Source organism: Sparus aurata, chromosome 6, assembly GCF_900880675.1.
Source record: "Sparus aurata chromosome 6, fSpaAur1.1, whole genome shotgun sequence".
Classification (NCBI taxonomy): domain Eukaryota; kingdom Metazoa; phylum Chordata; class Actinopteri; order Spariformes; family Sparidae; genus Sparus; species Sparus aurata.
Window position 1 is genome coordinate 38190234 of NC_044192.1, and position 27181 is coordinate 38217414.

General features: G+C 39.4%; 2 protein-coding genes across 2 annotated transcripts in view; one reads left to right on the forward strand and one right to left on the reverse strand.

The window, feature by feature from the left end:
* Positions 1-1787: 1787 nt before the first annotated feature.
* On the forward strand, positions 1788-12154 carry arfrp1 (ADP-ribosylation factor related protein 1). The gene is made up of 7 exons (XM_030420819.1): positions 1788-3250; positions 4477-4564; positions 4895-4977; positions 5109-5190; positions 8694-8764; positions 8966-9066; positions 9361-12154. The coding sequence occupies exons 1-7, from the start codon at positions 3158-3160 to the stop codon at positions 9446-9448; spliced, it is 606 nt and encodes a 201-aa protein (XP_030276679.1). The 5' UTR covers positions 1788-3157; the 3' UTR covers positions 9449-12154.
* A 6349-nt stretch (positions 12155-18503) lies between these two features.
* Positions 18504-27181, reverse strand: part of LOC115583391 (calcium-dependent secretion activator 1-like) — a 243925-nt gene continuing 235247 nt past the window's right edge. The window contains exon 23 of the mRNA XM_030420176.1: positions 18504-18546. Within this exon, the coding sequence (XP_030276036.1) occupies positions 18504-18546 (43 nt within the window). The remainder of the gene's footprint in view (positions 18547-27181) is intronic.

Here is a 27181-nt window from a genome sequence, read left to right on the forward strand (position 1 = left end):
TTTGATAGTTGCATTATTTAAATTTTATCCTCGTTTTTTTTTTACTATGGAAGCCCATTTCCGCCAGTGTGATGGAAAATAAAAAGATCCTGTAAGTCATTATAATGAGATTCCATGTCAATATATTGACTTAGTATCTAATAATAATGACTTAGTATCTCAAAATAATGAGAAAGTATCTCATAATAATGACTTTGTATCTCATAATAATGACTGAGTGTTTTCAACTCTCTTTTTACCTGAGGGTTGTTCAATAAACTTGAGTTCATTTTCCATAATGTAGATTTTGGGTTATTACCGATATTATATTAACTGTCATTACTATTGGTGCATGGTCAGACATATAAATTGTTCCAATATCACATGACTGAATACTAAATTGTTCTCTCTTAAATGCAAATAAATAGTCAATCCTTAAATAAGTAGACTGAGGGGCAGAAAAATAAGTGTAGTAACGGCCTGTTGGATGAAATTCCCTCCAAACATCTACTATGCCGATTTCTTTCATCGAATCAGCACAGTGTGTGGGAGGGGTGGAATACTGGCTGTGTCCCAATTCAGGGTCTGCACACTTCGAGTGCGCATTTGAAGTTCGATTACGTCACTATTCCGCGGCGAAGGGTGTCCCAATTCAAAGTGTTCTCATAATGCACCCCACAAATCCGCACTCCTTTTACCTGTTTTTCGAGTGTGCACCGCTACTACACTTCGTGGTCTCACATATTCCAAGATTCATCGCGCGCCCGAAGAGAATAAATAAATAAATAAATAATGGCGACCTCAAGTGGCGTAGATCTCGTATTTAAATGTAAGTATTGGGTTTATACTCGGTTTTTACTCCTTTGAACATCCAACGCCAGATATGTTAAACTTCAAGGGACATTAAAACCTCCACATTTCAGTTAAAATACGTTGGTAATGCTCAGCTTGATCCCTTTGAAAGTAAAGTCTTAAAAGCCTTCACTTTCAAACGTAAGACGTTCAGAGGTTGACTTGGATTTTATATCTTATTGTGACTGTGGAGATGTTAGACTATTTTTACTTCATGTACATAAATGGACCAAGATGAACAGATTTAGATCAGGCTGCTTTATTTCCAGACTGTAACACTGTAAAGTCTAGTTAAACGTTAGAATTGAATAAAGAGCTAAGTTTAGGATTATCCTCGATAATTAGGATATTATTATCCTCGATGATGATTATATATTTTTTGCTGTATCAGATCTCTTTTATCTGTTGACGTAACACAAAACGTCTTTTACATTTCATTGTGTTTTAGGGAGCAAACAGAGAGGAGGAAGAGGAAGAGGAGGATGAAGGAGGACATGAGGCTGCTCTCCTCTGTCCACCACATCCTCCATCAACTGGGTCTGCAGTTCTGACTTGATCGACGGCTGCAGTGTCATTAAGAATGTTTTAAGAAAGAAGCAATTTCAATTATAATAATAACAATAAATCATTACAACAAACAAAACTATCTACCAAACACTTTAAATAGGAATAACATCTTTAAAATTTAAATAAAACCCTAAGTGGCGATCAGCAGTTTATATGTCAGCATTAACGTAATGTATATGTATGTTAATTACCCCAAACTGTTAGCTAGCTAATAATGGTCATATTGATTACATTACTGTGGGTTCAATAACAGGTTTACCTCTCCACGGTCCTCTCAGCCGGAGATAAACCAGAGCCGCTTCTCCTCTTCCTCCACAAGCAGGAGGATTAAAGAGGAAATCAGGAATTCCTGAAGCTCAAACAGATCTGACAGTCAAACTTTACTCTTCTTGTCACTTTCACGGACCTGGGCTGCAGAAATAGTGACGTACTGGTAGGGGCGGGAACACCTGGTGACGCAACCAGGAAATGCTGCAAAGGGTAGACCGTCCCATTTCACAACAGGCTGACACTGCCTGCAGGGTGCACCAAAGTACACTCACTTGGTGAGACCGCAAAGGGCGGGTCCTTGAAGGGTGCAGACCCTGAATTGAGACATGGCTACTGTGTGCGCTTTGTTTTTCTATGCACTCCGTTCCACCATTTCCTGTTTTCATGTTTTGAAGTACTGGCACGAGTCTAGCGCCACCCGCTGTTCAGGAGGCTTATTGCATCTCGCGCAGGGGCAGAACGCACACGCTACTGTGGAGTTGGCAGCACGTTCAATGCAACTTCTCTGCAGAACAGGTCGGACGAGAGGCAACGGATTGGTCGGATAAAGGCAGTTGGGTGTTGGTTGGGGGTTGGCGATGTGTAGGGGCCTTTAGGTTCAATCTCTCAGCTCTCATAACCTCAGAGGACAGCAAAAAAGCTGACTGGTAAACACAAGCTATAGAACTAGGTAGGCTGTTTGTTAGGAGTTAATGGAGACCAAACCAGAGCTAAAAAGGAGAGTGAATACTGGTTGTTTACGTTTGCCACATATGTACTGGGAATGTGGTGCAATGTATAGTTATGTAATGTCAGTTCACAGTAAAACAGTTTTTGTAATTTTGTGATGTTTTCATTGTAATGCTATCTGGCTGGCTGATCTACATTATTTTACTAGATCAACTTTAACTTGATCAATAGAAAATCAATATATAGCTGGCAAGCAAGCAGTTACCATTAATTTTAATTTCAGCAAATGGAAAAGCTTTACAGATGCTCCATAGTAAATAATATGAAAAAACTGCTCTGCTTTGATAAAAGTTGTGGCATTGAATTGTATCTGGTTAAGATTTTGTGTGGTCAACCTGCGAATAGAACAGAACTGTTCCTTAAACGTAATTACGCTTGCAGAGAAAACCGTAAGGCTTTCGGGGAATTGAAGTTTTATTTGATAGTACAGCCTTTTAAAACATAAGTCGAAAACCTCATTACCCACAATTCCGCCAGTTTCACTTCCTGTTAGATTTCACGTAGCGTCACTGCTGTATTGTAGAGCTAGAGTCAGAGAAGATAGCAACAAACGACGACTTTTACAGACTTATTTGATGTATATATGGTTATTATTCACTCGGGCTCATAGACTTATTTATTTACTTTAATTATAATGAATCCACGGTTTGGTGTGTCGCTTCGTTTGGCCTCATATGTGGGCTAAGCTATGTTTTTCAAGCTAATATTGACAGGAGTCGTTAGCAAGTAACGTTACGTGTTTTGTTTAATTTTCTCCACAATGTACACTTTATTATCTGGATTGTATAAGTACGTGTTTCAGAAGGACGAATACTGCGTTTTGATCTTGGGACTGGACAACGCTGGGAAAACGGTAAATTGAGTTAAAGTTATCTCAACTGATTTGACTGGTTTTACATTGTTGTCCGCTGGATGGTTTTCTGTGCTGCCGTCAGAGTCTGCTGTTCGTCTGTGGCAGTTTTCTCTTTACGTCCTATAATTTCAGTTAAATGAGCTTTCATTAACACTAACAAGTAAAGCCGCCATTTATTACAGATTAGAGACTTCCTGTAAACGTTCTATAAAGTTTACTGCAATGCATTCTTACATTTTACTTACCAGTCAAATTCTATTATGTAACACACCGTGTTTAAGATATGACTAGTGTATAATGGCAGGTCACTATAAACATCCCAATGTGTAAAATGAAAAGTTCAGTACGTTCCCAGTTAGAAACTGGTAATTATCAAATACAACATCCAGTATGTAAAGACATTTTACTGCCTTTGAAATAAACAAGCAAAGAAATAGAAAAGCACTCCTCCACAGTACACATTATGATGGACAAAACGATGATAAACTATTTCTAAAATTGAGGAAAACAGAGGACAGAGAATAGCACATTGTGTCAGCCAATCCAAGTTTGTCCTGTCACAAGGCTAATTGAGCATTAATAAAAAACCTTTGTCTGTTAGCACAGCTGAAACCTGTTGTGCTGATTAAAAAAAGCAATTATTTTGTGTCCCTCAGGCTAGTTATTTGTAGCATCATCCACATGGTCCGATTTTAATCTCAAAATGTTGTTTTCTAAATGTATATTAGAAATGTGTTGCTTGAGGAAAAGTATTTTTAGAACTACATATGTTTAATTTTATTTCCATTGCTGAACAAAACTTAATCAATCCAGAAGGAGTTGTTACTTATTTTCTGCAAGTGTCACCTACTGTTTGTGTACGTCTATTAGCCTTTGACATATTATGCTAAGATTAGCATAATAGGTCCCGGCTGAGCTGAGCTGTGAAAGTGTCTTTGAGCAAGATACTGAACCCAAAATTGCTCCTGATGTCCGGTTGACACCTTGCATGGTGGCCTCTGCCATCAGTGAGGGCCGTGCGATGCGCTGGCGACTTGTCCAAGGAGTACCCTGCTCTCGCCCAGAGACAGTTGGGATTGGCTCCAGCACAAACCCCCTGCAACCCCATTAAAGAGATTAAGCGTTTACAGACAATGGATGGATGGACATTATGCTGATCATTGAATTAAAGATAAAAGTGTCTAGTTTGACTTGTCTGTTGATTTCTCTTTTGTGTACCTTTGCAGACCTTTCTTGAACAAACCAAGACAAAGTTCAGTAAGAACTATAAGGGAATGAATTTATCAAAGATCACAACTACAGTTGGACTAAACAGTAAGTGGATGCTTCTGTATGTCTTCGACAATTGTTATGATGAGTGATGGGCTTTTTACTCCAAACGGTGACTATCGTGGCTGGATCACAAAAGTTTCTGTTACACTAATAAAGCTGATCATCAGCTCCTTTGCTCTACAATCAAAGTTTCAGGGTTAAATAAGAGTCAACAATGACGACCAATGACCAACACTGGCTAACTGCAATTTCTAACTGTGTTGTGCTACACTAATCATACTGAAAGACAAACTCAATTTGGGTCTTTTTCATGCTTCAGTCCCCCTGCTTTAACTTAAACTTTGATTATTGATTTCTCACTTTGCCTCACAGTTGGTACAATCGATGTGGGCAAGGCTCGTCTAATGTTCTGGGATCTGGGAGGTCAGGAGGAGCTCCAGTCTCTGTGGGACAAAGTGAGTTATGAATTAAAGATGTCAATTTGTCATGTTGATGACATGTAGTCAGTCAGCTGTGATGCTGTTGGATATATCAGCCCAGGAGTCTGCTCTCATGTGCTGTTTGTGTTCGTCGTGTTTCTATTTAGTACTATGCTGAATCCCATGGCATCATCTATGTGATAGATTCAACTGATGAAGAGCGCCTGTCAGAATCAAAGGAGGCTTTTGGTGAGCAACACACTCTGTAACGCTGTGCCCTGTTTGTATCTAGGTTTAAGACACCATATAAAGGATAGGTTCACAGTTTTTCAAGTCTGTTGTCCATTTCAATAAAGTCTCACAGACCAAAAACATAAGAACAAGAAAGTAGTAATAATAATGGTAAGATGTATGTATGTGTATACATATCCTTACACTGTTTCCAAACTACATGCAAGCGCCTGCTGCAGCAACATTGGATGATCACTGTCCAAACTGAATCCTTAAAATGAACAAACCAAGTTCTTATCAATTGTGCACTGGAGATGAAACTGTAGTCTTTACAACTTTGTTTGACAAGATCATCCCACATTTCTTCTTTTTAAACAGAAAAAGGAAATTCTTGCAGTATAGCCAACAGAAATCGTTCATATTCTATAATTACCAGCTCCTTGGCATCTCCCTCTATTAGGCGGCACCTTTGAGTGGACCCTAGTCGTGATTAAATGAGCGATATTCAACAGTGGCTTTCTCTTTGCCACTCCCCCATAAAGCTTTGACTGGTGAGCCTGGGCAACAGTTGTTGTCTGCAGAGCTTCTTGCATCTCGAGTAGTCATAGGTGGTAGTCATAGGTGTCTTGGTGCCCTCCTTCACTGCTGTCCTTCTTGCACAGTCACTCAGAAGGATTATGTCACATGTGTAAATCTGCCTAGAGCAGGCCGTCCTCACAAACTATTTCTTAATGATGGATTTAAATTACCTCTGGGGGATGTTCAGTGACTTCAAAATGTTTTTGTATCCATCACCTGACTTATTCTTTTCAAGAATAAGTGTTCTTTGTCTTCATGATGTAATTGTATCCAGGAAAACGATTAACCAGTTACTGGACCTTAAGAAACAGGTGTCTTTATACTACTACTAATCACTTAAAGCTGCAGTCTGGAGTGAGCCAGAAAATTTCAGTGATACAGCTCCCAGGTCCCTCCTTCTTCCTCTCTGCTGCCTGCAGCCCTGCCTTCAAAGCCCCTCCCCACAGAGGAGCCTGCTGTGCACGAGCAGGATTGTAAGCACAGTAACAGAGGACACCAGATAACCAAGACAACGCATTCAGAATAAGAACAACAACATATGTTCAACAACAACGATTATTCTCTTTCTGACCAATACGACTAAATTACAATGACAAGTGCCTCATGCTGATCACTGTAGATATACAGAGTAGCAAACAATATTCCTCATATCGCAGTAGACAGAGTTACCAGCTAATCATTAAACATTTTTGCCATGCTACCTTTCAGAAGCATGAGTAACGTTATTTCTCTAAACCAATTCAACCACCCCAAAGGTTTAAAATGTAGAATGAAACATATATCAAGCAGGGGTCCTTACTTGTCCAGCAGAAAAGCTGCCACCTCTGTCGCTCTTGAGTCCTTACAAATCCAGCCGCTTCAAATGACGCTCCTATATTTATCCTAGTTTACTTTCTGGCACGGTCCAATTATTTCTTGAAACACTGCTTTTCCTCAGCAGTCTTCTTATTTCTTCTCTTTGACATTTTCATCTCTGTTGCCTGTCTGCCATTGTTCACAGTTTGAGCTTGAACCTCTCTGACCAGGTGAGATCAGGCACTGTGCAAGGGAGGGGCACTGCCCAGTAAGCGCTGATCGAGGGAGGTGGGCTGCCCACAGCGTATATGTAAGGGATAATGCCCGACTTCGCAGAGGCAACCGTCCTCCGCCGCGTGTCGGACGGTTCTTAGGCCTCCGCGTCGTCCATTAATTCCTGATTATGGACCCCTTGAAGGGCATTATCCGGCTTAAATACCATGGTCACTTGCCAAAGATAAGAAATTAAGACCATTAATTTATATATTCATGCGTTTTTACAATGAAAATATAGCGTTTTTCACATGGCATAGCTAAGTTTCCCTGGTAACGCCTGAGGGTTTGACTAATACCTGGAATAATCATTACCCTCCTGTAACATTCTCATTCAACGGAGACATTGTTCACTCCTCCAGTAAATAGGACGGACCATAGATACGACTTGGCAACGGGAGATTTTCTAGTCGACTAGCTAGCTAACTAGTCATGTCATTGTCCCCAAATCAATATCAAGATTTTCATGAACAAATGATCGGCCGTGTGTAACGTTACTGTTGCCGCAGCCTGAGGTAGAGAGTTGAACAACGAACAGGATGTGAGAGTAAGTTTAGAGGGGAAGTGTACTTTTTGCAGCTTGTGTGTTACAGTCGCCATCCTGTGGTGTTCAGAGGATAAGACACTGAAGGACTGACGGACTGACCTCGATGTTGGAAATAAAATATTCAGAGTTGATACGCCAGCGCATTAATTTACAGCGGTGAACAGTCAGTTTGACTGGAACTACTTAGTAGGTGTCCATATATCAGGGATTATTGGACACCCTGCAGCCAATCAGAATCGAGTATTCCCCCAGACCATGGTATAAATGAGCATGATTGACACTACTCAGCCACTCCCCTTGTCTCTGATTGGTTGTTGATTTGGGAGCCGTGGATTCTTGCAAACCAAATGACAGCCACTGGGTGGACCCAAAGACAGTGGATATTTTCACAGTTGATCTGTATTTTATTCTACTGTCAGATCATAATGACCCATTTAGCAAATAAAACAAAAAACATGTTACAGGCTGCAACTTGTTACAGGCTGCAACTTGTTACAGGCTGCAACTTGTTACAGGCTGCAACTTGTTACAGGCTGCAACTTGTTACAGGCTGCAACTTGTAGGCACATTCACTGCACTCAGGTGATATCTATTTCAATAACTGGTAGACTACTAGCACTAATTGGCTGGACTTCTGTTGATCAGTCACATTAAAGGGATGAATACTTCTGCAATCACTCATTGTACATTATATATTTTTAATTAATTGGCATTACTTTGTAGAAATGTGTTTTCACAAAGAGTTTCTTTGGTAAGTCTTTTTTGTCAAAAAAGCCAAATTATACTGACCATGATTTCAACAGGGGGAAACATGCATGGGGTTGAATATTTTATATAGATACTGTAGTTCCAGATATCAACTTAATGAACCCACCGTTCCTTGAGCTATTATAAGATATGTTTAGACATAACAAGGATAGTTGATTCTGTCAACCATCACTGAAAGAGCAGCAGGACGGAGTCTCGTAACAGCCTGTATAAATAGAAGGAATGATTACGGCAAGGAAACCTGTTTCAATGTTAAAATTGGTTGAAGACAGACTTGAAAAATTGTGAACCTGTCCTTTATGTTGTGAGACTTTAGCCTGTGGTTTTGTTGAAACGGCCTTTGACCGAATTCCACTAAAATAATGGCATGGTTGACAAGTTTATGCCTGATTCAACATTTAAACCTCCAGCAAAACGGTAGCAGCAGTGTTTTAGTGCAGATTACAACAACCTAATAACATCAGAAGGCTTTGTTGTGTGTTATGAGTCAATATTCTGAGATAGTAGAAACACTTGTTGGGAATTGTTGAATCAATAATTTAACTCTCTTCTCCTCCAGAGAAAATGATCAGCAGTGATGTGTTGGAAGGAGTTCCTCTCCTCGTGCTGGCCAACAAGCAGGATGTACCGGTACTGTCTGATCTTTCACACCTAACTAAGGCCATGTTCAACATAATGCATATTCAGTTGAAAACAAATTTCTCTCTATTTTTGACCTTCAGTCTCATGTTTGGCGCCCTTATTGAGACAAAAACTATAATTGAGATCATGATTGGTGTGGTCTTGTGTTTTTGCAAGTTTGACTTCGTCTTGTGTCGGCTCTCTTCTCAGAACTGTTTGTCGGTGCCAGACATCAAAACAGCCTTCAGTGACTCTGCCCCGAAGATTGGCAAGAGAGATTGTTTAGTCCAGCCGTGTACAGCCCTCACAGGGTAAGAATGCCACTGTGTTTACTGGTACACTGAACATGTTCAAGAACAGCAACATCTCAAACTTAATCCTTACTTTGTGACGCTCATGTTTTCCAGTTAAACAGCTCATTATTCTAGCACCATCACCATAGCTGTTTTTTTTTAACCAGCATGTATCACTGTGCCACTCCATGGTAAAACTAGATTTCTAGTTGTTAAAATGCTCTGCCATTTTAAAGGTTGTTCTCTTTTTATGAACGTGGTCAGAAAAAATTGTACATGCACCTAACAAACTTATTTGCCTTTTTCATACAGGGATGGAGTGAACGAGGGCATTGAGTGGATGGTGAAGTGTGTGGTCAGAAACATTCACAGGCCACCTAGACAGAAGGACATCACGTAAGAAGTTGCTGGCACCCTTGATGCATCTTTTGGACAACAAGTTTCTCCTCGAGGACATTCCATGTAAACCTGGAGCTGATAACTCTCCTTGTGTTTGCTGTGACTTTGAACAGTTTGAATTTCAGCTTTTAGGAGTTCATTACCAACCAAATGACCGATTTTATCACCAGGCATAGTATGAGATGTGATTTGAATGGACATCTGCCTGTTCCACTTTTTCAAGACTTCTTCTGCCTCATGTGTCTGCAGCAACCCCAGTCACTGGGGCTAGCTGGGGTTGCTGGGAAGAGAACATCAGTTTAACACATCACATGAAATACTGTAATATGTGGTTTCTGTCTTCAGTAATAGATTAACTTAACAATCTCTAGGAGACATTTTTATTGTTGAACTGAAATTAAAATTCCCCTTACTGTTTGTGTAAGGTAATACTAAGAAACATTGTCACTGTGTGCCACCTGCCAAACATAATTCACGATACAGTCTCCGTGTAAGGAACTACTCCTTTATGAAGTTTATAATGTTGAACCTCTGAGTCTCAAGGATGGGTGTTGACTGGAGTTGTGCTTCCATTGTGTCCTGCTGACTGCAGAATGTCGCACCACCTTTGAACATGGATATTATAGTATTGGCTATCAACCATTTAGTAATTGCATCTTCCTGTCCCTGTTCAGCAGTCAGCATTGGGAAGGACTAATCCTTATGTTTAGCTTTTATCAAAGTCCTTTTAGGCATGCCTGCCGCTCAGCAGCCATCTTGGCAATACCCCCAGGCAGTTATTTTGTCTAACAAGACCATGCACCATGTACTTCTATTACATATGCACATAGTTCCACAGCGTCAGTGTCACTAACAGCTCACTCTAGAGTGCTGTGAATGTCATGAATCAACTCATCACTCCAGAGCACTACAACAAATGCAAGTATAATGTGTACTGTTAGAATTAGCTCAGCTTTCTTAGAAGTTCATCTGCAGCCACACCAACGACAATACTGCAAAAAGCTCAATGAAATGACATAAAGGACACATACTGATTTTCTAGCCAAAATTGATTTTAATTTCAGTTCAACTTTCAGGCTCTCCAATCTGTACAGCGCCTCCACGGCAAGTTATTTCTAATCTTCATTATTCATCGTGAGTCTATCTTTGAATAACAGTCATAGGATGAATTCATGATGGATGAATAGGAACAAATAACTTGTAATTGTAAAGGTTTTGTGACATTTCTCGCTACTTTTCGACAAAATTTCTTGCGGCAGCTGTGTAGCCTGGAGAGTTCGAATCCTAATAATGTGAGTTAATACTGTGAGCTTTGGGGTTGGGCTAAGAAACTATGCCATCGTCCATTGCCGGTGGCTGACAGCTTTCAACTACTAATCTCTGACCATCGTAACAACATGATTCTAAAGGCTCCCCACCAGAGAGCACAAGTAAGTGCTGTGTGCCCTCACAGTTACTGTAGGGCAAGAGTTGTTGTTTGTGAGAGTAAGCACCACATTAACAGTTTTGTCCACAGGTTTGATGCATTTCTTGAAGTTACTTTGTTTATAGAAGAGGGCATCTTAATGGGGCTTCATTCAAAGCACCAGACTATGTGACATACGATCCAACAGCCACTAAACTGCTTTTTTGAGGTTTCTTTGTTAACTGTATATCCTCTTGACATTTATAAAACAGTCACAATTTGATCAAAAAGTGTTGGGTAACTGGAGTGTGCTAAGTACACGGAATTCAAGCTGGATTACTCCATACCAGCAGTTTAACTTGAGATGTATGAAGTGGTTAAAGAACTGACGGTGACAACCTCCTTTTGCCACTTATAAGTAGATAATGATATTAAAATTCTGATGATTGTCAAAAAAACAGTCATGTTTCAGTTGGACACAAAAATGTTGTTCAGTACTCACATTGACCCTCTCAACTGGACCCAGGAATGTATTTCAAGCTATGAAGCATATTCATGTTAACTAGGTGTTTTTTTGTTTTTTGTTTTGTTTTGTTTTTTGCATTTTAAGTGCATATTGTTGAGTTAAAATGTAAAATGTCATTATATTGGACTCTCTTCAAGCACAAATATAATCTGATGTCATCATTTGTTGTTCTGTCTTTGAAATGTTGTACTGTGTTTTTGTGTCTTAATATTTCGACACATTGTCTCAACAAGGCAAGGGTACCAAAACCAGACTTGCCAACTACCAGTACCATTTATACAGAAGAGGATTAGGGCCATATGTGATTTATTTATTTTTTTTAGTTCTGACTTTAAAGTCAGAATTCTGAGAATAAAGTCAGAACTAAAAAAAAAAAAATCATATGCAGCCCTAATCCTCTTCCGTACATTTCCTTGAAATTGTTCCAGCAAAAGTTGTTTCAAAGTCATCATCTCTGTGAGATCATCTGACTGATAGGAGAGAATGGAGAGGCAGCAGGTAAAATAAAACCGTAACCCTGCAGGTTATAAGTGAGCTGAAACAATCAAGAACGTAAAATGAACGTATAAATATTCTACTCAAAACATATATTTTTCAAAACATATCTACTCTGAATATTTGGGAAAAGTTCAATACTCATATTTTTTGCACCACTGAAACACGGTATACTCTCTCTTCTTTCCAACAGCAAGTTGACACGCAGGCACACACACAGCTTGTTAAATGTTGTTAAAATGTGTTATCCAAAAATAAAACTCCTTTCGGGAATAACTCAAGCAGAGGTTGTGTGCAAAATGTTAGTGTTAGCACTCAATAGAGGCTAATGGACAGCACCTTTGTGACAGTGAGTGTGAAGTTTACAGTAATGTTATAACTTTGAACATAGCAGTACAGTGTGTGAACAGTTTAGGATGTTTGTCGTGAATAAATACACTGTCAGTGACTTCCTTGACACTAACCGCACCTTACCAGCTCCCTGATCAGCACTGTGCATGTGCAACAGAGATGGGAAAATAAGCTAAATGTGTCACTGACCATAATCCATATCTAAAAAAAATGTCAAGGTATTGTATCAAATTCTCTGAAACATTACTGTGGTAGAATTGACATTTTCACTATAAAGGCTGAACAGATGCACATGTTGAATAGCGAAGACTTCTGCCACCTGAACGTCTTTTCAGCCACCTGTGAATGTGTCATCTGGGCAACGGCTATGTAAAGAGAGAGGAGGATTCTACCTCTCAATTTGTGGAATCATTTTATAAATGTGTTGATTTGTTAGTATTATTTAATGATTTTAATTAGATGGCTATGTCAGATGGAAATAATTAACTGTAGTTACATAATTCCACAGAAAACCAACATACACAAAAATGAGTTAATTAGAAAAGAAACAAAGGACAATAATGGACAAGATCCTGAACATAGCTACACACAAAGTCAATTGTGTATTTCTGTTGTATATAAAACACATTAATGACTGTGAGCATTAAAGCTGGTGATAATTATGCAGAATGCATAGTGGGCATAAGTGACAGGAATTTGTTACATCATTGTAACATAAAGCCTTTGTCTACACCACAAACAAAAATGACCTGAAATGAATTCTTTGTAAAGATGACATAACATTTCACAATAATGAGATTACAATTTTATTCTAGACTTTTCATAGCTATGATCCAAATGTGAGACATGACAAGTTTCTTAAGCAGATTGTAAGCATGAGGTTGTGTCACAATAATTTTTTTTTTTTTTTTATGGCAGCAGACACTTCAGTATGTGTTGTCAGATGGTAGCAGGGTGATCAGACTGTGGCTGGGTGTGTGTTGTCGTTTAGTATCTTTGGGCTCTGAGCAGACATCCTGCTGCAATTTGTGATGTTTCTTGTCAGAATGCTTTCTTTTATCTCTAGCTTTACTGAAAACAAAAACAGAATTTAACTTAAACAGTTATTATGGAGTTAAAAACAAGAAATAAATGCTAACCCCGCTCAAGTCATTAAAGTATACTGGCTATTTAAACCTCAAACTTCATCTCAGTGTACCCTCATAGTGACTGTGCATCATTCCAATCCATACAATTGATTGACTTTGAGGACGTCCCACATAGACCTGCTGCCACGAATACTTACTGGAGCACTAAATGTGGATTAATCCACCTCTGAGAACACTCCCCAACAGAATGCACTATTTCCTCCCATTTGAGCAACATTTATTTTCTGACTAGCTGTTTGAGACAGCTATTTTAGGAGATTATTGGGCCTTTCTCTTTACTTTTTTTGTATATCTCATATTTGTGTATTGTATTCAAAGATTTATAGGTGGAGCTATAGTAAGTACCATTAAAAGGTTCTCAAATCAAATTTTGCACAACGTTCCCTTGAACCCAAGACCCAAAAAAGCAGAAAAACTCCCATCCATCTGTCACTTGCCCCCAATGGGCCCTCCTCACAGAAGACTTGGCTGCTGGGCAGCTGGCAAAAAAAAACGTGTCACCAGGCCTAACAGCATACCTTGAGGAAACCCTGCTTCATCAAGGCAAAACAGCTTTACCTTTGATGTAGAGTGGTTCATGGTTTGGGTCTTTGTGATACCCTCCCTTGCTATGTCTGTTGTTAAGTGCTGGACAGGTGTGATACAGTGGGTTCATCACAGCTTTCTCACCATAACAGCTACATGCAGCTTCTGGAAACATGATGAAAGATGTGACAAAATCATTAAGAGCATAGCTGTGAGAGATTACAGAGGTGCTGATAATTTTCTGTGGGTTCATAGTCACTGTTCCTATCCTTAAAATGAATGGCCCCTGACTGGAAGTTTTTAGTTTATAAACTACAGCACCTGCTGTCTTATGGAATTCAGTAAATTTTTAAGACAGTATTCTGTCTCTCCATCCGGCAAAATCATGTCAGATATTTGGTTACATCCCTCATGAGACCACCACAGCATCACACCACCCACCTTTTCCCTTGCCAGCAACACACACACACGCACACACACACACACATTTTCTGTTTATTGTTCAAATCCAATCAAATCAATTTTATTTATATAGCCCAAAATCACAATCACATTGCCTCAGTGGGCTATACAATCTGTACAGTGAACAACATCCTCTGTCCTTAGACCCTCGACACAAGTCTATATTGTTCACATAGACTTGTGCATTGCACCATTCAGGGCACAGACACATGCCCAGCCCATCTCTCTCTGTCTGTCTGTCTCTCTCTCTCTCTCGCTCTCTCGACCCTCCTCCTCCTTCTTCGTCCTCTCTCTCTGACTCCTTCACATTCTCTCCTCTCCTCCATCCAGCAGCATCCTCTGGCTCTCTTCTCTTCCCCCACTGTCAGCAACAATGACCAGCACAGTAGCAGGTGAGACGACATGTTCTGCAGCAGCTCATGTAAATGTGTATGTGCGTGCGTGTGTGTGTGTGTGCATGTGTGTGTGTGTGTATGTGTGTGTGGCAGATGGAGGGGAGCGGCTGTGTTGTTTTAACTATTTTTAATAATGCTGAGGACGGGGAGAGTCTCTGTGTAATTGTCATGGCAACTAGGGTTTTCTCGTCTCATTGTACTGGGGTCCTGATGGCGATAGTAGACCCTCCCATAGTTCAGACAGACATGTGATCGCAGCAAGATTCATCTTAAAAGATCAGGTTATGATCATTAATTACAGGAATATGTAACCACTGCTGAACCACCGATGCAGATGCAGGTAAAACATTAATCTAGCACAGATTCACATTGAGACTGACAAAGTCATTTGTTGTCAGTATCATTCTGGTAACTTTATATGGCAAGTAATGAAGGACATAATGAACAAATTGAATACTGGGATCATAAGACTTATCACAGCATCATGTGATTATTGACAGACTACATTATTTAGTACTCAAAAAAAAGTTTTATCTATGTTTCATTAATTTTACTGTTTTCATGTCACCCATTGCGTGACCCTTGTACATACGAAGTGGAGATGCATTTTATTTGAATTCACAGCAAATGTTTAATATTTCACAAAACTGTAGTTTTTCTCTCCCTTGACAGTTCTATTACTTGTCTGTAGACACAGTCTGGCAGTGATTGTAGCAGTAAAAGCTTATTGTGCCCTTGTCATGATCCGTTCAGACACGTGATTGGAGCTGGAGGTCTGCACAGTTACAGCATCACTGAGCCCAACGTTCCACCTGGTTGAGCGAAGTGATGCAGTAGGCTGCTTGCATGGCTTTGGTCACATTAGTGCTATTGTCGTGTTGAGTCTGAGAGGGCAGTGTGATAAATCATATATGTGCGGTAGTCTTGAGAGACCTTTCCAAAAGTCAAACAATAAAAACACGTGTCTGTGAGGTTGTGTTAAGGCATGGTGATGCTTTAAGAGAAATTCTTACTTGCTCAAAAATGACAATGCTACTGACACTGATGTTGTTCAACAACTTAGTTAAGTGTGTTAGCATGCTAACATTTGCTTATTATCTCAGCACAGTGAGTTACAGTTTTGCACACATTTGGTCAAAAAGCAAAGTACTAGTTAATTTTAAGTTTTGACCTAATGGTGGAAGAGGCCAGGGATCACTGAAGTTATTGAGATGAATTGTCATGGAGCCCTGGATCTGTACATGGTTTTATCACTTTTAAAAATACAATTTTGGTCCCTCTTACTTAAATTGGTCCGGTTTTATAAACATACTCAAGTGAATGTTATTCTCTGACTATTTAGCCACCAAAGTCCAGATGAGAGAAATCTGAGATGATAAAAATGTTGATGCTATCATGTGAGTCATCTCCATATTGAGGCATAGAATTTTTGGTTTTAAAAAAATCTGTCATTCATAGTTTAGATTATTGCAAAAAGCTGCTTAAATTAAATCAATCATAGATAAGAAAATAAAGCATAGTGAAGTTTGTAGTAGACAAGGTAAAGGTATTTGTGTAACATGCTTGATATTGTGCTTCAAAAACAACAAAAGGGAAGAAAAGCTGCATAAAACCAATTAAATGCACATTAAAAGAATGTAAACCTTTACATTAAAATGCCAAGAACAAAATGGATCATCTTGCATTAAGATTGTCAGGTGCCTCACTTTGGCAGTTAGGGGGAGAAATGTGAAATGATGACCTAATGATTACCTTAGACCTTGCTGACTGGAACTGTCTCATATCTGTTTTGCTTTATGTTTCATCATACCATCTCTCACTTCACAAACAACAAGACATTAGTGCAGTTTTCATACTTTATTTCAAAGTCCAAATGTCTTCTAAACTTTAGACTGAACTGTGCACTGTGAACTGTGACAGCGCTGTCGGACATGTTGTTTTTGTTAATCCCTTGTGAGCCTGGATCCAACGCTAACACGTACGCTAACATAACTCTTGTCAAAGTAACGCAAGAGTCACACTCTGAACTTTAACCTTAAATAAGATTTGATGACACTGTATAAATCAAGTACCTGTTAGCCGTTAGCAGTTAAGCCTCAGTCAACTGGTTAATAACTTTAGAAGCACGGCATCGTCTGATTCACAGTACATTTGAATCACTACACATTTATGCAGGTCTAGTACACCAATGTGCATCTCCTATCTTTAATGTTACAAACTGTATTCTGATCATATTGATGAGTCTTTACACCTGTAAATAAAACATATCTAAAGTGTCAGTTCTCTTTAAAGGAAACACAAAAGGATTCAGTAGAGTTTACGCTGCATTTTTTTCTCGAATGTTTTTTTGCAGAGCACGGTGTGTGTTTCTTTCTCTGTTTGTTGTCATCGTGTCACACAAATCTCTTTGTTTCTTTGTTGTTTTGTGAAAGTTGAACGTTTACACTGTTGAAGCTACTTATAGTATACCTCTGGGGATATTTCCAATGTCTGCTTTTAAAATAATAAACATATACAGTTTTAGTTTCCTGGTTAATTGCATAATTGGGGGCGGCAATAGCTCAGTCCGTAGGGACTTGGCTTGGGGACTTGAAGGTCGCCGGTTCAAGTCCCACCCGGACCAAAAAAGAATGATGTAGACCGGCAGTTGGAGAGTGCTGGTTCACATCCTGGGCATTGCCGAGGTGCCCCTGAGCAAGGCACCGTCCCCTAACACTGCTCATCGGGCGCCGTAGCATGTGTGGCTGCCCCTTCGCTCATCTCCTCTACACTGCATGTGTGTGTTTGTGTGTGCGCACCTGTGTGTAATGTGAGTGGAAAAAAGAATTTCCCAATTTGGGATTATAATAGTACATCAAAAAAATAAATAAATAATAAAAAATAACAGTAGCTTCCTTGTATTTGATATCTGAGGTTAATGAGGGGTAAGGCACAGCCGGCTGAGCTCACTGAATACAAATTTCATTAAATACTCCATGCGTCATCCTTTGTCATCAGTTTTTCTCCCGACTCACACCTTTCTACTTAGCATCAGTGTTTTTAATATTTTTCAGTCTTTCCCATGAGGCCCAGATCTCTGTCTATATTTCTCAAGCCCCAAACTGTCTTGTCTCCAGTGCACAAGACACAGCACTGCTTTCATGAAAATTTGGAGTCTTTTCCTTTGCACCAAACTTGTGAATAATGTATCAAATGCTGCATGCTCTGTGAATGAGACGACGCCCTGTTCCTTGTCTGGCTGATGGTTCTCACTGTGTGTGCACTTCATGTGCCTTTGCACACAGAGCTGCTTTATAGCCTCCACAGAAAACACAGCAGGAAGCTAGTTGCTTGGAAGAAGAAATATAAATTCTAATAAATGCAAATAAGAAAAGACAGGGATTCACAGTTGGTGTTGTATTACATACATTACCTTCTACCACACAAGTCAGCCATATTGAGGATTTGGTGGAGTGACAGAGGCGACTGTGCTGGTAAATGTGGTGAAGCTCAGCTGACAGTTACCTTGCCCTACTTAGGCTGACACTGATAAAATGATGTACAGTGCTTCATAAATCTAAAAACTCCTCTCAGCTGCCTACTCACAGTGTGACTCACTGTTCAGAGGACACTGAGGGGGTGTAAACACTTACCACTGGCCATATATTCCATAGTTGTCTTTGTATATTCCCACTAGAAGGACAGTTAGAAGGAGATGAATAAATTAATGCATCCATCATGTTTGCTTCTCTGGCGCCTCAGGGATGGGTCTAAGCAGGTTTAATACACATAATCAACAGCAATCTGCACAGGCTGAGGGGCCCAAGTTTCTGACCCTTTGCCAGTCTGATAGAGTGAACTTGCCTTTACTGTGCATGCATTGTGTTGCTGAGACATCTGTTGAAGTTAGCCTGCTAACCTGCTAGCCCCTTCCTGTCCTGTCTGGTACTACAACTTTGTACCACAAGAGATATAGGCTGATAGTCCCTGTAGCTTTAGCCTGAAGATGTATGGCAGCGGCAAGTTTGCTATGATTCACAAGCTCTCTTAGCTTTAAGTGTAATACATGAACAAAGTAAACCCCCAAATTTCAAGAAAGGACATTCTATCCATTTTCCTTAATAAAAAGAAAAATACAACCGTACAACATCTGAATTCAAGTTTCTCTCTTTACCAAACAAATATAAGCTTCATTCCCTCATTAGCTCATCATAAAAACACTTTATTCAAACTAAACATAAACAATAAAAAATACAGTAAAAAAAAACTCACCAAAACACTCTTGGTTTGCCACAATATTCTCTGGTACTTAAAAATTTACTTTTATGTGTTTATTTTACCTGATAGACCAGTTCACAGGAAGTGATGTAGTGGATATAATTATTGTCATGAAATGTAATACAGGAAATAATGTAACAGCTTTAAAATTAACTTTGCAATATGCAGAAGAAGAGTTTGGTCCTCAGGCTCACAGAGCCCTGTGTTAGTATTAATGTACAGTATGAGGTTGATGTATCATAAGGACTTCTTTCATTTCTCAGCTCGGCTCATACAAACCTTCTCTCTCTTCCCTCCTCTGCTTGCTCATCTTCTTTTTAATTGGCTATTGAAATTAAAAAAGCCACTGGGTGGCTGTATCTCTGATTTCAGTTGGAGCATGTGAGCAGTTAGAGTATATAGGTTGTTTACAGTAATAATACAATAACACTGTAGGCAGGAACAAATGGCTGCCGATTGCAGCAGACTGGGGGACATTATTTGATTTGGAAGTTTTTCTATGAAGAAGAAAGTCTTCTTCTGTCCTCCTGCTGTGTGTCAGGGAGAGACTGCATAAGGAGACACACTTTGGGACATGCTGAGTGGGTAAAATTCGTCCATCCTGGTGAGCTTGTCAATAATAAATGACCTTTTGGTGAATGCACAAACCCAGCTCTTCCTGTCATGCCAGTAAAACCTGGGGCGTTGAACGAACATCCTGTATTTAGGGGGAGGGACCTTCACACCACATCATATCTCAACTCTTTAAAGAGGGTTTTCTACACTGAGCCTGCAACTGGAAACTTAGCGTTCTCTCAACAAAATCATCTCTCAGTGGAAAACATCCATCTTAGCAAGTCAGTTCATCTCTTATTCAGCCCTCAGGACATTTGTTTGGTACAGCTGAGGAATATTGAGCCATGTGTCTGCGCATGCATCTTGGTGTGGTTGTGTTTTTGCAGTCTCTCTGGGCTGTGGGCAAAAAAAACAGCAACAATTTGTCTTTGTTGACTGGCTTTAATCTTCCTTTTAGTGATGCTAACACTGCAAGTGCACACCCAACTTCACTTACGCGTCGTACACCACACTGAATCTTCGTTGTCCATCGTATTCTGGCTGCATCCAAATGTCCAGACTTCACTGCAGGCTCGTTCGCGGGAGATCCAAAAAAAAAAAAAAAGTGAACTTTCTGCAAACCTTACAGGACTTGACTGATTTAATTACCCACAATTCATTGCAATAGGGATGCACCATTGTAGTTTTTCAACTGCCGACTGATAAATCCATCAACAACTTATTATTAATGTTAAAAACATGAATTACTTTTTAAAACAGTGCTCAAATCATCTAGGCCAGAAATAATATTTCCCCACATCACAGTAAATAATATATGTAGCAGTACAGAATGATCAAATGCATTTGTTTATTGTAGCCTTTAGGCTGGTCTATCAGCAGTTTATTTTTGCATTGCAGACTAACGCCTTCATACACTGACAGTGATGTCATGCAATGACAGTGAACACATCACAGTATGTTCAAGTGACCGATACAGTTATACAGTTATAAATAATGCTAAGAACAAAGAATATATATTACAAGTATCAAACAGAAACTCAATTCTGCAAGTTTAGACAATGCTGTGGAATCGTTCTGAAATACATACTGTATAATTTACTGCAGTGTAATTTGGTGCTCTAGGCAAAATCTTAGCTGGCGCCCCCTTGTATCGCAGTCATTTTCACAATCAGTGTTCATACACTCTCACAGAAACTGCATGTATGTATTCAAGATTTTATTTCTTTCAAGTCAAAAATATCACACCAAATAAAAACTGAGGAAAGAAACAAATGATAAAAATACAATATAAATAAGGCATTGTGCAAACATTATCTCTCAGCCTCAGAGTGCCGTCTCTCTCTTATCTATTGTCAGCCACTTTGCAAAACGACCTCCAACTCCTCCTGAATGTTGCCATGTGGGTATTGTGCTCCTGGCTATCCTCATGAACCTTCAGCAAGTGGCTTGCATTGTTCCAGTCCTTTAGTCCTTCCTTATTAAGTCTGTATTGTTTTGGAGGAAACATTTAGCAGCAGAAGCAGTGCAAGCTATCATTTCTGTTTGAGTACATCAGCCAGCTTCTTTTAATTTTTTCAGTATTGATTAAGACTCTGGTACAAAAGCCATGTTGACACTCTCCCATCTTTGTTTTTGGGAAATGTGTAACTGTTTTTTTATTTGAACTAACTAACTCATCTCACTGTGTCAGTTAGAAGAGATGGCCAGTCAGCAGGTCTGTTGGTGCCTTTAGTCCTGATACTCTGCTGTGCTGAGGTAGAGGGACAGGAGCACCTGATGCTGTGTCGCTGGTGGTGGTGAAATATGTTAAAAGTGCATCTGAAGAGAGAAGAGAAGTACATGTGACCACTGCATGTTACATTTTAATAAAAAAAAAAAATGGTGTGTGCCATACATAAGATTAATATCGACTGATAATGAAAATGTGATGAGATTCATTCAACTTCAATGTCATTGAAAAGCAATATAGTCTAACCAGAGTGCAAGTGCAGTGTATATATTTCACCTATGAATGATATGGGAGAGCTAAGGTGTTGAGTAATACACTTTAACACTGATGTAAACTTTAACAAACATAAACCGTGACACAATAAACCAAAGGCTTACAACTACATTATTACAAAGGGGATGGAAAACTAACAGCATTTTAACTGACATACAAGCAGGACAGACACCTGTAAAATAACACCTGAACAGGCCTAACGTTAACTTGTGATCACAGTGTGATATACATGTTTACTTCAACATACATACATACATCAACACATAATGAGTTTTGTTTGTAGTTAACAACCATTCTGACAAACTGTTACACACCTGTGAGTGTTGTTGCACTCAGAAACTGTGGGGGGTGCCAAATCACACGAAATGCCATTTTTTACATAATGTTGCTTTATTAAGTAACACAATCAGTGTAATACAGTTAAGTAATCAAAATTACTCACAGAAATGTGATGTTTTTCATATCTAAGGTTACACACCAAGTGAAACAGACTATACTGTGCATACTTGTGCTTCCCTCACACACAGATAGTGTTGTACTCTAAGTACATGAATCAGCCTCACTGAACAGCAGATGGCATGTTTCTACATCAGATGTGCTCTGACTTTAACAGTCCTTCCTTCAAGCAGGTTAATGTGTTCAGCTTTTTCTGATCGTGTTTTTTCCATTTAATTGAATTTTTATTAATTTTATGTATTGATACTTAATAATAAGTAATTCTCATGTGCCTCAGAGTTGGGCACAGACCATATAGTGAGAGACAGTGACGCATCACTGCAGGTGTTTTGTTTGTGGGTGAGAGGAAGCCTTCTCACTTACACACCTTCCATTATGTCACCCTGGTAACACCCCTTGAGGCCATGACTGTCTTTTATTTCATGCTTATCAACACATGCAAAACATACTGCATCTTATCCACACAAACATACACACAAATGCACACTCGCAAACACACAGGAACAAGTCTTCATTTGGGAGTGTTTTGTTTTGCAGCCATGGTGCAGAGACATGAGGACAAATTACTCGCAGGGTCACTCAGGGACAAACGTTCATAAAAAACTGCTCAAAGGTAAGCGACTATCGCGCTTCACCTTAAACATACCCTTCAAAGTGTTGTAAACAAATACAATATATTATATTGTATATAATGTTTACATTCAGTGCTACACGTAAAAACCCATTCCACCTCATTCAAAAACCACCCATACAAACAGATGCAGAACAAAATAGTGTTTTATGAACATTTGAAATCTGAAGTGGTTATCAGATCGCTGTGTTGTACACACCACAAAACCTTCTGTTCTCTAAACAGGAGTCTTGCGGAAATTTTACAGATCTACACACTTTTTGTGTTTTTGCTCAGTAACTGGAAAATCAGGGTTAAAATCCTGTAGTGTGGACTAAGTTTTATATGGCAGTTTTTTTAATAGAATAGAATAGAATGGAATGGAATTTAGTCTTAGAATAGAAATGTGTCTTTGTTTGCATGTGCACATGACACATTAAAACACAACATATCACAGTCACAAATAGGGCACATTAGAACACATTCACATATAAAGATAATAGGCGCCATATCAAGAATAGCGTCCGATGCTCATGGTTCTTCACCCATAATGTTTACAATGACATTTCAAGAACACTTCATTAAATTAAGACAAGCAATTTATGAGAGTGTGCACAGTGACGTGACAGGTGAATCCAGAGTCCAACACTTGAACCAACAGAGCTCGCTGTAAAAGTAGGAGAGAGAGTTAGGACATGAATACAAAATGTGCTTTATTGAAGCCCATTGTGTGTATCCTTCAGGTCTATCTTATTTGCTGAATGCATTTCTATACCCCAAAACATTTGTAAAGCCTTTTTTTTATCCCTTGCAAATTTGAATCCAGGTTTGTTACCTAACAGTCTTTTTCTACCTGCCCTTTTGCCAATGCTTGGCTAAGCTTCTTTGTAATGGATATGTATTTTATGTGTCCTAAAAAGAAAACTCTGTAGTGCTATATAGTGGTAAAAAACCAATAAAGTAAAATGATTTGTGTCAATTAAAAGGTTCTCTTCTACCTGCTTTTACACCCACCAGTCCTGCAACTGCAGCTAATAGTTAAGACCTAGAATTAGATGTGCTGACTTCTATACAATAGCCTACACCTGCAATAAGTATTTTTAACTGTTTGCCAATGACAGTATGATAAACACCCATAAATGCCCCACCTAGTTTCCACTTGAACATAATAACCCTCTTAAAACATATCCCCATTGAACTCTGTCCTAAGTTACACCCAAGAGATGACTGGTTCTATATGTAGAAACCTGTTCTTCCTTTTATAAGGCCATATTTCTAGACTTTGCTTTGATGATGTCTGAATAGCTATTGTGCTAATTGCTGAGCATGCTTAATGTTGTGTTCACAGGCTGTACAGCCTTGACCTGAGGACACGGGGGCAGGCTAGGACACACCACTTGCTGGTTTGTTCGTCAGATGTACCATTCTTGATACACTGCAGTAAATGCACACACAAATGGGGGACAAACAAAAGGAAAAGTAATGACAAAATATTTTTGTAAGGGGATTTCTTGGCAGGGCCAGATTAACCTTTTTTGGGGGAAAAGTTACATTTGGTCCCCTCTTTACTCTCGTTTGTCTCACCGGGCATGCATTATGTATAAAGCACATCCGGCAGCATAATTATATTTCACTCCTGAAACCATCATTAATCTCAGGCTCCAAGGTTATGTGTTATGTGGTGATTTAGAGTGCAACAACACAAGACAAAACTATTCAACCGCAACGTCCTGCGCTCTCCAAAGCTGCTGTGATAGCTGTTTAAACCAACATAGTCCCTGGTGGTGCTCAAAGCAGAGTAAGCTAACAGCACTCACTTGTAGCTACAGTAAACAGCAGTTACAGGTTGCCTTCAGGAAACTCCCAGAGAGTTGAGGCAGAGCAGCTGGAGGACATCAGAGGGTGTAGTTACAAAATGTATAACCTTTCAGCTCACATATCATTTTTTTCATTTTCACCTTGAATATTATTGGCATCCATCATTCACCTTACATATTCGAATATGTGTGAGTTATGGTCTGACCTGAGCGTGAACAATCTGACATGGGTTGAGTAGTGACCTCGCCTAATTTCTGGAACTGTGTGGTGTTAGATCCTGAGCTTTACCCCTTTCCAGGAGGTACTCGACCAGCTCTCTGTTATAAAGGGTTAGATCCCTAAACCTATAAAAGTTTGCTAAAAAGTGGGAATTTTAAATAGGGATTTTTCGCTGGTAATGAGGAGACTCGCCTCGCTTCTAACTGCCTGAATCCGAACGTCTACCTTGCTTCCTCTGGTTTGGCACCTAACATGAATAGCCCTTGGGTCAGATACGGCCTTTTGGTAAACCCTAACTGTTTCAATTTGGTTGGCTAGAGTAACCTTTAAGAACCCTTAAGATATTATGCACACTTAACACCTGACTTTTACTTCCATCAAAGAGACATAAAATCAATGTCCACTACTTTAACTTTAACTATATTATGTTGGTTTTATTGCATAGACCTTAGCAAGGGCAAAGCATACAGCTCAGTACTCATTTCAATTGCAATCATTATCCAAAAATATTTCTAAAATCTAAACCTTGTAAATAATAAATCAAATCAAGAGCTGAGGTTGGTTGAATTACTTGGTTGGATCTGGGACGAAGAGGATTTGGTCAATCCATGGCTGGCCTCTTCCTTCCTGCTGAAAGCTTCCAGTCCTGAGGTAAATCACCACCCTGGCCGAGGTCTTGTAATATCCTCAAAGTTGAAACTTTCTTCTAGCAGAGTGAACAAAAGTATTCCAAAGTCAAATTGTAATCAACAGCTTGTTGGCAAAAATGGTTAATCCGTTGTGCTCCAATTTATAATCCACAGTTTGTTGGTAAAAATGGGTAATCTGTTGTGCTCCAATTACAATCTACAGCTGGTTGACAAAAATGGTTAATCCGTTTCATTATTCCCTTGGTTTGTTGCTGCTGAAGATTTCTTGTAATCCTTTTTGCGATGTCCAGGCTGTTCACGTAATCCGTCTCAGGTGTTGTCTCAAGGCTGGAGCGAGTGGAAGAACTGATTTTAGTCCGCGCTCCTTTACTTCCGATATTAGCTTGGCCTCGTGCCATTAAGGGTTTACCAAAAAGATGCATTATGGGAAGTTTAAGATCCAGTGGTTTTGAAGATACATCCATACTAACAGTGTAAAAATCAGAATAGCTTGACTTCTGCCGCTTTGGTTTCGTGGTATGCTGCAAATACGATAACAATAGTAATAGTAATAATAATAATAATAATAATAATATAATGATAATAATAATAATAATGGAGTTATGTGTTCTAGTAAAGTCAACTTTACTGATAAAGCTGAAAATCACAATCATATTGTGCTATTGGGCTGTACAGTGAACAACATATTCTGTCCTTAGAAACCTTAAATTGAGGAAGGAAAACTAAAAACGTTTATAGCAGGTAGATAAAAATAGAGGAAACATCAGGAGGAGCCACAGAGGAGGGATGTTCTCTGACGACAGACAGACATGCAACATGAACAAAATAGACCTACAAAATTCACTATATCGAGTATATAGATTTCTAGAGTGCCATTCTAGTCTCAGATTGTTTTAGGAAAACTGGATTTTTAGGATTTAGACAAACACTAAATTAAGGGAAGGGACTACCCCGGTGGCGAGATACACCTATTGTTCAGTGGAGCTCCATCATCGGCCAGCTGTGGTTGAGCATAACTCCTTAGATCTATCTGGCTAAATGAGACCAAGAAAAAGGGGTACCCAAGTCAGAAATAGGCAGCAGCACAACAAACCCGTTCTACCACCAGTGATTGTGGCAATGTGCAATCACATTATTTATCACTGTCATAAAAGTTGACGAGCTGGCAGCTTTACATAGAGGCTCATCATGTGCCTCTATGTATACCATCAGTTTCTCCGGGCATAATACGGTGTGGGAAAGAGTGAGTAACAAGAATATTGAACTGCTGGTGGTAAGTTGTAGACCTGACTACCTACCCCATGAAATTTCCATCATTATAGTCCTTGTGGTCTATATTCCACCATCAGTCAATGCTAAACATGCCACTTACACTATATCTAACTCTTTCATTACTTACAAAGTAGATCACCTTACGCACTGGCCATTATTAACAGGGACTTCAACGAGTGCAGATTTATGGAAAGGCATGAATTTAATTACAGGATATGGCCCATTATAGCCAGGTTACAGGAAGGGCTATCAGTGCTGATGAGGCTGCCCACTTCTTTGCCAGGTTTGAGGATTTCGCTGCTGAGCTTTACACCCATCCGCTCCACTCTATTTCTAAGGGATCTCATGGTAACCTCAGTCCCCCAATAACTGTCATCTCTGATGAGGTCCACTCCCAGCTGAGGAGCCTTGTAGATAATAGGTTGGACTGGAAACGGAACAGTAATTCTGTATTTAAAAGTCTCCAGTCCAGGTTATTTTTCCTCAGGAAGCTGATGCCATTTGCAGGTCACTGTTGCATGTGTTTTATCAGAGTATTTTAGATAGTGTTTTTTTTATGTTGTTGTTTGCTGTGGGTGTGGCTTACAC